At 48.4% G+C, this 11,726-nt stretch overlaps 2 protein-coding genes across 2 annotated transcripts; both read left to right on the top strand.

The window, feature by feature from the left end:
• Positions 1-200: 200 nt before the first annotated feature.
• Positions 201-1,491, top strand: LOC125540831 (two-component response regulator ORR42-like). Its single transcript, XM_048704375.1, has 3 exons — positions 201-268; positions 819-1,040; positions 1,148-1,491. Exons 2-3 carry the CDS (start codon positions 825-827, stop codon positions 1,334-1,336), a joined length of 405 nt encoding a protein of 134 aa, XP_048560332.1. The 5' UTR covers positions 201-268; positions 819-824; the 3' UTR covers positions 1,337-1,491.
• Positions 1,492-6,572: 5,081 nt separating this feature from the next.
• On the top strand, positions 6,573-8,534 carry LOC125540830 (two-component response regulator ORR42-like). The gene is made up of 2 exons (XM_048704374.1): positions 6,573-7,878; positions 8,208-8,534. The coding sequence occupies exons 1-2, from the start codon at positions 7,663-7,665 to the stop codon at positions 8,394-8,396; spliced, it is 405 nt and encodes a 134-aa protein (XP_048560331.1). The 5' UTR covers positions 6,573-7,662; the 3' UTR covers positions 8,397-8,534.
• Positions 8,535-11,726: the final 3,192 nt, after the last annotated feature.

Below are 11,726 nucleotides of genomic sequence, written 5' to 3'. Positions count from 1 at the left end.
AAATATTTATGTGGGGACATGACTCATTAATAAAAATATATTTGCGACCAATATTGATTTCCCCATTTATACTTGGGCGAAGATCGGTGCGGATTTTCTGCGCGTGTGAAGGCCGTGGAGATAGGTTGTCCATTGGCCATACTTACATTTTCCCATCTATAAATACCTTGTCATACGAGGCATACCAGCACCCAATCACCATACTATCTAGTGGGAAGAGTAGGAAGATCCCCAATCTCCTCCATCACCATCTAGCTCTAACCTTCAGGTACATGTTCCATTATTTGTTTTCCTGCCTTGTTCTATCATCGGGCTTCTGGTGCTTTTAGTTTCATCATGAGGCTTCTGGTGCTTTTAGTGTCCACACTTTACATCCATGAGAATTTTAGAGGTGGATCTATACCAGTATAGGGTGGAAGTATCCATTTTAATTTGATCTATTAATCAATATCTTCATGGTTGTCATTGTTAGCACCCATCTATATGCATTTATGTATTATTGCTGGCATGTTCATTGTTTATTTTCCATGTTGATGTTATCTAGGCGCATCGGTTTTTTCAGTCCTGCACATCATAGAAAAAGGAATGAACATGGGGAACTTTGCATGCATAGCACAATCGATCGTTCTCTGTCATTGTTTCATTTGAATTAGACAATTTTATTTCATTGTGTTATGCGATGTTTAAATTATGAGTTTAGTAATATATTAAGATTTTGCTAGTTGATTCTTTTCAAGAATAACAATGTGCTAGCAAGTACTAATATGGCATGCGTGGATCAAGAATAAAATATATTCATGTGTTTGTAATTCATTTAGGTGATCATGGAGCTCAAGGCCAAAGGATCCACCTCTATCAAGGCACTACTTGTAGAGGACATCGGAGTTTGTAGGTTGGTCCTCTCAACAATTCTGCTCAGACTTCACTGTGAGGTTACTCTAGCCATGAACGGGAAGGAGGCTGTTGATTTGTTCCTTGCGGGGAAAAAGTTTGACATTGTTTTGTTCGATAAGAATATGCCCATCATGACTGGTCCAGAGGTACTTAATTCTATATCATTGTATATGCAAGTATTTGGCATGTATATATATAAATATAATCCTCCTATTTACAAAAAAGACAATATAATATTTATATTGCTCGACAGGCAATTGTGAAGATTCATGCTATGGGGGAAACTGATGTGAAGATGGTTGGGGTTTCTGCCGATGACCATGCCATGGAGGCGTTCACGAGTGCTGGTGTTGATTTATTTGTGCCCAAACCAATGAGGATGGAGGCTCTTGGCCCTATCATTCAGAAGGTCATCAAGAAGAAGAAGAATGACATGGTCTAGCGCAATTCATCTTGCTTAAGTGGTGGAGGAAATAATAATGTATAACTTTTCGATCTATGTTTGCTTCAGTCTCCGTTGTTGTGTTGCTTGTTCAAATGTATCATTTGATTTCGAGAACTTCGTGTTAATGGCAAGACATCATTATCCATAATAATAAGGTGCCTATGATATATTGGATCGATATGAGCTATAGGTCTTTCTGTTTTTGGCCAAGGCTTCTCACCAACTCAGGTTTCATGTTGTGAGTCATGTACCCTTTTGAGAGGAAAATTATTCGACTATCAATATTTTTTAACTGTTATATGGTCCGGATTACTAGTTAATGGTCAGTGTGGCGTATCCAATTAATGACCGCTATTATTAATCCGTCACTGATTCTTTATATAAAACTATTGGCAAACATCCCCATATCTCTGCCATGTCCATATAAGTAAAATTAACTTGCCATGCACCCATCCATCTGCTTGAGAAAGGTTTCACTACTAGTGCGTCTACGGATTGCAGCAAGGTTCATAGACCCCTTATTCGAAATCCTAGCATTTATGGTATTCTGCTGGTTGTTGTTTTTTGAGATAGCTTACCAGGCTTGCTGCCTGGTACCATTTATGGTATTACCTCATTTATTTCCCGACCTTTCTCCTCTTGCAACATCAGCAAGCACCAAGCAGAAACCTGACATTTGGCTCTAGCCTCCCTGGTGTTGACGAGTTATACATTTAAAATATTACAATCTACTATGAGGTTTTCGAAGGAAGTACTGAGGAGTGTTGTGTCATCTCCTACTTCCAATGATTGAGATTAACACGCCATACATCCAATCGGGTTCAAGCAGAAGAGAGAGGGCACATGCGAGCTGCATATACGATGTAGGAAATAAGCCATGGCGGGGCTGAGAGCGTGCGCGTGTGTGTGCATGCGCTGGTCGCGTCAGGTCCGGCCCGTGGCGGGCTCGGGTGTGCGCGTGCGTGCCCGAGTGTAGGTGTGCATGTGTGTGCGAGTCAGCGTGTGTGTGGGCGTGCCAGCGTGGGTTAGCCAGCAAGGGGTCAGGGGGAGAGGACCGCGTCGGGCGCGCAGCATGGCCGCGGCGATCGTGTGCGTGCGCGATCGGAGCACGCAAGCCGGAGAGCGCAGGATGTGGCGAGTGGAGGTGGGCGCGTTCGAGCGCGGCGCGGTGTGTCGGAGCTTGCGGGTATAAAACCCTCTCCACCCCTGTGTAACCGCTGAGGAGATCGAGTTCGAGCTTGAGGTGAAATACAGCAAAGCCGTACATGTGGCGGGTGTTCGTGCGCCGGAAAATTTCTCTGTGTTCTTCTTCATCCTCTCCAAGCGTGTCTCCGGTGATCACCGTCGAGTGTCGTAGCCCGTGGCGCCAACATTTGGTATCAGAGCAAGGTGAGGGAGCTCGTCGATGGCGATGCCAATTGTGGCGCACGGCGGAGGCGCGGGCTCGGTGTCGATGCCGATGCCGATGCTCACGCCGGACAACTACATGGTGTGGGCGATCAAGGCGCACACAATCCTCGATGCCCACACTTTGTGGGAGGCGGTGGCGCCGGCGGGCGATGCGACGGTGAACGCAAAGAAGTGCAAGACGGGAAGCGCGATGATCCTCGGTGGGCTGCCGCAGGATGTGCTGCTGTCGGTGGTGACGAAGCTCACCGCCACAGAGGTATGAGACTCTCTGAAGGTGAGGTTCGTCGGCGCCGATCGGGTGCGGGCGGCCCGGCTGGCGACGCTCCGCGGCGAGTTCGATCTCTTGAAGATGGTGGACGGCGAGGGGCTGGACGTGTACGCATGGAGGTTGGCTGCGATGATGGCGCGGTATGCGAACCTCGGGGAGACGTTGCGCGATGCGGCGCACGTGAAGAAGCTCCCGGACACCGTCCCCGAACGCTTGTTCCCGGTCGTCGCCGGCATTGAGCAGTTCTGCAATGTCGACGAGATGGCATTCGACGAGGTGCTCGGGTGGCTGCGTGCGTTTGATGAGCGGACGCGGCGCCATGGACAATACGGCGACAAGCGCGGGGCTGATCAACTCCTCCTAACCATGGCGTAGTGGCGCGCGCGGGAGCGGCGCTCGGGACGACAACGACGACGGGCGGAGCATGGCATCGGGCAACGGCGGCAACAGACGCGGGCACTGCTACAAGTGCAGCGAGCGTGGCCATTTCAAGCGGGACTGCCCCCAGCTGCGGAGGGAGCCAGCAACGGAGCACGTGTTGCTGGCGGACGTCGGCGTCGAGGACGCCGGCCTCCTCTAGGCCGTGGCTTAGGAGGTGAAATGTAGGAAATAAGCCACGGCGGGGCTGAGAACGTGCGCGTGTGTGTGCATGTCCTGGTCGCGTCAGGTCCGGCCTATGGCGGGCTCGGGTGTGTGCGTGTGTGCCTGAGTGTAGGTGTGCGTATGTGTGCGAGTCAGCGCGTGTGTGCACGTGGCTGCGTTGGTTAGCTAACGAGGGATTAGGAGGAGAGGACCGCGTCGCGTGCGCAGCATGGCCGCGGCGATCGTGTGCATGCACGATCGGAGTGCGCGAGCCGGAGCGAGCGGGGCGTGGCGAGTGATAGGTGGGCGCAATCGAGCGCGGCCCGGCGTGTTGAAGCTCGCGGGTATTAAACCCTCTCCACTCCTGTATAATCGCTGAGGAATTCGAGTTCGAGCTAGAGGTGAAATACAGAAAAGCCGTATATGCGGCCGGCGTTCGGGCGCAGGAAAAATTCTCCGTGTTCTTCTTCCTCCTCTCCTAGCGTATCTTCTGTGATCGCCATCGTGTGCTGCAGCCCACGGCGCCAACAAACGAATTGATCAAAAAAGGAGCGAAGATTGCTACGGAAGTGGAGAAGTAAACTTAGTTTAGGGATCTATTATCTCGTTGAGGAGGTCCTTCTTGAACAACCAAGGAGCACCACGAGCGATGTAGGGCTTGGGGCTGCCCCAAATAGCCTTCGACCATCTATGTCACTACATCTGGCCTCTACTTTAACTATTACTACTGGAATGAAAAATACACTACATATGTACAAAGAATGGTAATCCTTGATTTTCCTTTGCATGGCATAATTGAATATTACAAAGGAGAACACAAAGCTTACATAGAAATGATAACCAGTGGAAGTACGTGCATAAATCGGTAAACTACGGATTGTGACTGACAAGTGGGGCCTATTGACTGTTGAGTCAGCAGTCAACAGTTAGGTTGACTAGTCAAACCTGACCAATGGGACTCACTGGTTAGCGGGCTTTTGTCAGCATTTTAATTAGTTTAATTAACTATAATTAGGAGGTGGGGCCTAGTGGTCAGTGACAAGGGTTAATTAATATGATATTATTTAAATTAAGTAAATGCTAATTTGGGGGCCGTGTGTGAGTGACATATTACACTTTTTGTTAGTGCTAAAAGACGTTCCTGGTAGGCCGGGCCCACGTGTCAGTGACTCATGACAGTCCAAACGCGGTGGCGCGCCGGCGGTAGAGCTCCGGCGACCAGAAGAACGGTGGTGGGGTTCGGGATTGCGTCTTTAGCGGCCATTTTGCACACGGAGGACGCATTTGAATCAGAGAAGCAGTGAGCGTGCAATGGTGGCATCGGTTCAACTGGAGATGGCCGGAGTTGGCATTGGCGTTAAGGCGAGGCGTCGGTTGGAGTTTGGGGTGGACGCTGGCGAGGCTGCGGAGGACGACAAGGCGAACGAACGGCGGCGTTGGGTTCCTAGGAGCTCCAGGAGCTCAATGTGGTGCTCGAATGCAAGCTTGGAAAGTAGTGGCCGCGACGGTGATGCGAATGGTGGCAACGAGCACCGTCAATAGCCACTGAGCTAGCTAGGGGGCGCACACAAGCAGAAAGATAGAGAAGAAAGACGACTGGGCTCATAGTGAGACTATAGAGGTGCAAAGCGGGTTGGCGAGGCTCTGGTCGGTGAGCAGCGAGTGGCACGACAGAGCTTGACGAGGACATCGATTCCGGCGATGTAGGGGCTCCTGACTTGAGCTCGTGGCCGCAGGCGACATGGGCGATGACGATGAAGGTCCTAGACATGAACTCATATGAGGAGGAGCTCGGTGGCCACGCGAAGGGGCATCATTAGGGTGAATTCACTATAGCTTAATTACAGGGGTGTTACAATACCTGTAGTATGATAGTGACATTATGTTGACACTTGAACAAATCTTGAAAATACCACTTGGATCCCCTCTTAATAGTGCGGAATCCTTGTAACTCAAAATTTATATAAAGGAGTCTACACTTCTTCTCTGTTGTCATCTTCTTGAGTCATATCTCGTTTGATGTGTCCATGATCCCTACATAATGATGCCAAGAAGACAAATATCATGTGTATTCACTTAGCAAATATAATTAGTCTCATGTATGTATTTTGTCATCAACATCAAAATTTGATTAAGAGCATGATTGCACTTTCACATTTGCTCATTAAATCTATAATCAAAACTTCTTATTGGTTCCATTTTGATTAGAGATGCATAAAATCACATAATGACCATCAAGAACGTCATCTAAATTAATACCGTCTAGCCGCTGGGCCAGGGCCTAGCCTAGACAGAGGCCGGCCATGTCTTTGATGGCAAACCATCGCCGGGGTATAGATCCGACCGGCAAGAGGTAGATTCGGTACCTGCATGCGATGCAGAGGCGTGGCCATGGTTGTGCGAACTGGTACCCTACCAATCCATGGCAAGGCGCAGTCACATGCGGCCGGATTCGCCAAATCCGGTAGCCGCATGCGCCAAATCCCGCGGCCGCAGGTATAGCAGTTGACCACCAGTGCAGGGGCGAGAGAGGCACATATCCGACCGTCGTTTTGTGGTAGGTTGGGGTAGACTACGAGACAGTGAGTCAGCGAGGTGGCCGAGAAAATGCCGGCGGCGACTATAGCGGGGGTGGGGGCGAGGGGGAGGGGAGGAGGAGAAGAAAAAGGGACGACCATGTCCCCGACGGGCAGGCCAGGGGAGGACAAGGGCACGCGTCGCACTCGTCCGCCCGTGTCCTTTTCGATGCAAACGCGGCCCAAATTTGGACCGGAAATGGTTCAAAAGCAGACAGAAAAAGGACATTTGTTCATTTGCTCCCGCGCGTTGGGTCGCGTTTTGTGTCTGTTTAGCCCCAAACAGACGGGGACGGACCAGTTGGAGTCATGCGTTGGAGTTGGCCTTATATGGCCAGGTACTTTCTACGGCAACAAGCCTACCCGAGGTTCAAGTTCTACACATCGCATGGGTGCTCAAATATTTTCTATATTTAGTTCAGTATTTCTTACATTATTATTTCAATGCAATGACTTGGACTTTTACAATGAAGTGCCTATGGTGGCATTGTCAATGTCAATATCTATTGACTCAACATCACATTGCTGCTCCGAGTGGTAGGTATATGTGTTCGCCTTCATAGGTGTGTGTGTGTGTGTTGTGAGTTTATGCGTTGTAACATGTCTCTCAAAATAAAATATTAACTATAGTATATTGGCCAACATTCAAAATTTGGAAGTATAACTCATACAACTTCTAGTAACTTGATGACATATAGTTTAATACATGACCTTAGATATGAAACATTAAGTTGCATATAAACATCAATCGAGAATATTTATGTGGGGACATGAGTCATTAATAAGAAAATATTCACGACCAATATTGATTTCTCCATTTATACTTGGGCGAAGATCGGTGCGGATTTTCTACGCGTGTGAAGGCAGTGGAGATAGGTTGTCCATTGGCCACACTTACCTTTTCCCATCTATAAATACCTTGTCATACGAGGCATACCAGCACCCAACCACCAGACTATCTAGTGGGAAGAGTAGGAAGATCCCCAATCTCCTCCAGCACCATCTGGCTCTAACCTTCAGCTACATGTTACATTATTTGTTTTCCTGCCTTGTTTTATCATCAGGCTTCTGGCGCTTTTAGTTTCATCGTGAGGCTTCTGGTGCTTTTATAGTGTCCATGCTTTACATCCATGAGAATGTTAGAGGTGGATCTATACCAGTATAGGGTGGAAGTATTCATTTTAATTTGATCTGTTAATCAATATCTTCATGGTTGTTGTTCTTAGCACCCATCTATATGCATTTATATATTATTGCTGGCATGTTATCCTGGCGCATCGGTTTTTTCAGCTCTGTCATTGTTTCATTTGAAATAGACAATTTTGTTTCATTGTGTTATGCGATGTTTAAACTATGAGTTTAGTAATATATTAAGATTTTGCTAGTTGATTCTTTTCAAGAATAACAATGTGCTTGCAAGTACTAATATGGCATGCATGGATCAAGAATAAAATATATTCATGTGTTTGTAATTCATTTAGGTGATCATGGAGCTCAAGGCCAAAGGATCCACCTCTATCAAGGCACTACTTCTAGAGGACATTGGAGTTTCTAGGTTGGTCCTCTCAACAATTCTGCTCAGACTTCACTGTGAGGTTACTCTAGCCATGAATGGGAAGGAAGCTGTTGATTTGTTCCTTGCGGGGAAAAAGTTTGACATTGTTTTGTTCGATAAGAATATGCCCATCATGACTTGTCCAGAGGTACTTAATTCTATATCATTGTATATGCAAGTATTTGGCATATATATATACTACCATGTGGTAGTATATACTCAACTTTATTATTTTTATTATGTTCATATACTATATCTAAGATACTCCAAAGTGAGTTATATGAAAAAATTGCAAGTGAGCTCATAGTTTATTGTATTTGTGAAATACGTACATATTTATACGCAAAATGAAGTATGCACAAAATATGATATATACTACCAAAAAATAGTATATATACTACCTAAACATTCTTATATACTACATATAATCCTCTTATTTACAAGAAAAGACAATATAATATTTATATTGCTCGACAGGCAATTGTGAAGATTCGTGCTACGGGGGAAACTGATGTGAAGATGGTTGGGGTTTCTGCCGATAACCATGCCATGGAGCCGTTCATGAGTGCTGGTGCTGATTTATTTGTGCCCAAACCAATGAGGATGGAGGCTCTTGGCCCTATCATTCAGGAGGTCTTCAACAAGAAGAAGAATGAGATGGCCTAGCGCAATTCATCTTGCTTAAGTGGTGGAGGAAATAATAATGTATAACTTTTTGATCTATGTCTGCTTCAGTCTCCATTGTTGTGTTGCTTGTTCAAATGTATCATTTGATTTCGAGAACTTCATGTTAATGGCAAGACATCATTATCCATAATAATATGATACCTATGATATATTGGATCGATATGATCTATAGGTCTTTATGTTTTTGGCCAAGGCTTCTCACTAACTCAGGTTTCATGTTGTGAGTCATGTACCATTTTGAGAGGAAAATTATTTGACTATCAATATTTTTTAACTGTTATATTGTCCGGACTACTAGTTAATGGTCAGTGTGGCGTATCCAATTAATGACCGCTATTATTAATCCATCACTGATTGAGGGAGTCCTGGATTAGGGGGTGTTCGGATAGACGAACTATACCTTCAAGCCGGACTCCTGGACTATGAAGATACAAGATTGAAGATTGAAGACTCCGTCCCATGTCCGGAGGGGACTTTCCTTGGCGTGGAAGGCAAGCTTGGAGATACGGATGTTCAGATCTCCTACCATTGTAACCGACTCTATGTAACCCTAACCCTCTCCGGTGTCTATATAAACCGGAGGGTTTAGTCCGTAGGACAACATACACATCAACAATCATACCATAGGCTAGCTTCTAGGGTTTAGCCTCTCTGATCTCGTGGTAGATCAACTCTTGTACTACCCATATCATCAATATTAATCAAGCAGGACGTAGGTTTACTCCATCAAGAGGCCCGAACCTGGGTAAAACTTCGTGTCCCTGCCTCCTGTTACCATCCGCCTAGACGCACAGTTCGGGACCCCCTACCAGAGATCCGCCGGTTTTGACACCGACATTGGTGCTTTCATTGAGAGTTCCTCTGTGCCGTCGCCGTCAGGCCCGATGGCTTCTACGATCATCAATGGCGATGCAGTCCAGGGTGAAACCTTCCTCACCGGACAGATCTTCGTCTTTGGCGGCTTCGCACTGCAGGCCGATTCACTTGGCCATCTAGAGCAGATCGAAAGCTACGCCCCTGGCCGTCAGGTCAGATTCGGAAGTTTAAACTACACGGACGACATCCACGGGGACTTGATCTTTGACGGATTCGAACCACTGCCGAGCGCCGAGCACGCCGCACTGTCACGACGAGCATGATCTAGCTCTGCCGCCGAACAGTGCCCTGAAGGCCGCACCCGCATCGGCTCCGACCCCTAGTTCGGAGCCGACCGCGCCGATCGAGGATGGGCATTTGGACGCCACCTCGGGGGCTGCGATCCCAACGGCGGTTGAGCCGAACACCAGCCCCGTACTCTGCAAGACTCATGACTCCATGGAGCCGGATTCTTCTCCGGACTCCGAACCCTCCGCGCCCCTGCCGAGCGAATCCGATTGGGCGCCGATCATGGAGTTCACGGCCGCGGACGTCTTTCAGCACTCGCCTTTCGGCGATATCCTGAAGTCACTGAAGTCTCTCTCTTTATCAGGAGAGCCCTGGCCGGACTACGGTCAGCAAGGTTGGGGTATGGACGATGAAGAAATTCAAAGCCCACCCACCACCCACTTGGTAGCCACTGTCGATGATTTAACCGACATGCTCGACTTCGACTCCGAAGACATCGATGGTATGGACGCCGATGAAGGAGATGATGAAGAACCAGCGCCTACTAGGCCCTGGAAAGCCGCCTCGTCATATGACATATACATGGTGGACACCCAAAAGAGGGAGATGGCGATGGAACAGCGGAGGATGACCCCTCCAAGAAACAGCAAAAGCGCCGGCGTCAGCGGCACCGCTCAAAATCCCGCCAACACAAAAACGGCGATTCCAGCACGGGATATAATAATACCCCAGAAAGCGCCGAAGAACATCCCCCCGAGCAAGATTTAGCACAGGAGGATGGAGAAACCAGCCCTCATGAGAGAGCGACTGACAGAGAGGTCGAGGACGATAATTATATGCCTCCCTCCGAAGACGAGGCAAGACTCGACGACGACGAATTCGTCGTGCCAGAGGATCCCGTCGAACAAAAGCGTTTTCAACACAGGCTTATGGCCACGGCAAGAAGCCTCAAGAAAAAACAGCAACAGCTTAAAGCTGATCAAGATCTACTAGTCGACAGATGGATTGAAGTCCTTGCGGCCGAAGAGCATAAACTCGAACGCCCCTCCAAGAGCTACCCAAAGCGCAGGGTGCTACCCCGATTAGAGGAGGAAGCACTCGACGCGGCCGACAGGCCACCTCGTGGCCGCGACAGAGAGGCCTCATGGCTCTCCATCCAAGCCGCACCCCGTACCAAGGCACGGGAATATGCGCCGGACTTACGTAATATGTTGGAGGAAAAGGCAAGGCAAACAAGATCGATCTACGGATCGCATGGGCGCCCCACGGTTCGAGACGGTAACCATCACGCCGGTCACAAATTCGGCAGGGCCGAACACAGTAGACAAAGCTCATTGGAGCTACATCATGATATAGCCCAGTACAGAGGCGCCGCACACCCATTGTGCTTCACAGACGAAATAATGGATCATCAAATCCCCGAGGGTTTCAAACCCGTAAACATCTAATCATATGATGGCTCAACAGATCCCGCGGTATGGATCGAGGATTATCTCCTTCATATCCACATGGCCGCGGAGATGATTTTCACGCCATCAAATACCTCCCACTCAAGCTTAAAGGACCAGCCCGGCAGTGGCTTAACAACCTGCCAACAGGGTCAATCAGCTGTTGGGAGGACCTGGAAGCCGCATTCCTCGACAATTTCTAGGGCACTTATGTGCGACCGCCAGACGCTGACGACCTAAGCCACGTAATTTAGCAGCCAGACGAATCGGCCAGGCAATTCTGGACACGGTTCCTAACAAAGAAAAAAAAAATCAAATAATCGACTGTCCGGACGCAGAGGCCCTAACAGCCTTCAAACATAATATCCGGGACGAGTGGCTTGCCCGGCACCTCGGACAGGAAAAGCCGAAATCTATGGCAGCACTCACGGCACTCATGACCCGCTTTTGCGCGGGAGAAGACAGCTGGCTTGCTCGTAGCAACAATATGACCAAGAACCCTGGTCGTTCGGACACCGGGGACATTAGTGGCAGGTCGCGTCGCAACCAGCAGAAGCGCCGCATCAACGGCGACAATACTAAGGACACGGCAGTTAATGCCGGATTCAGAGGCTCTAAATCCGGTCAGCGAAAAAAGTCATTCAAAAGGAATCCTAGGGGCCCGTCAAGCTTGGACCAAATACTCGACCGCTTGTGCCAAATACATGGCACCCCCGAAAAGTCGGCCAATCACACCAACAGGGACTGTTGGGTGTTC

This window comes from Triticum urartu, chromosome 2, assembly GCF_003073215.2.
Source record: "Triticum urartu cultivar G1812 chromosome 2, Tu2.1, whole genome shotgun sequence".
In the NCBI taxonomy this organism is placed as follows: Eukaryota; Viridiplantae; Streptophyta; class Magnoliopsida; order Poales; family Poaceae; genus Triticum; species Triticum urartu.
This window is presented reverse-complemented; position numbering and strand designations above follow the sequence as displayed.

What these genes read in the sequence shown, in the direction of transcription:
- LOC125540831 (XM_048704375.1), top strand. Translation starts at nt 825, where the DNA reads ATGGAGCTCAAGGCCAAAGGATCCACCTCTATCAAGGCACTACTTGTA. An exon ending in CCATCATGACTGGTCCAGAG is followed by an intron (nt 1,041 to 1,147) that starts GTACTTAATTCT and finishes ATTGCTCGACAG; the next exon opens with GCAATTGTGAAGATTCATGC.
- LOC125540830 (XM_048704374.1), top strand. Translation starts at nt 7,663, where the DNA reads ATGGAGCTCAAGGCCAAAGGATCCACCTCTATCAAGGCACTACTTCTA. An exon ending in CCATCATGACTTGTCCAGAG is followed by an intron (nt 7,879 to 8,207) that starts GTACTTAATTCT and finishes ATTGCTCGACAG; the next exon opens with GCAATTGTGAAGATTCGTGC.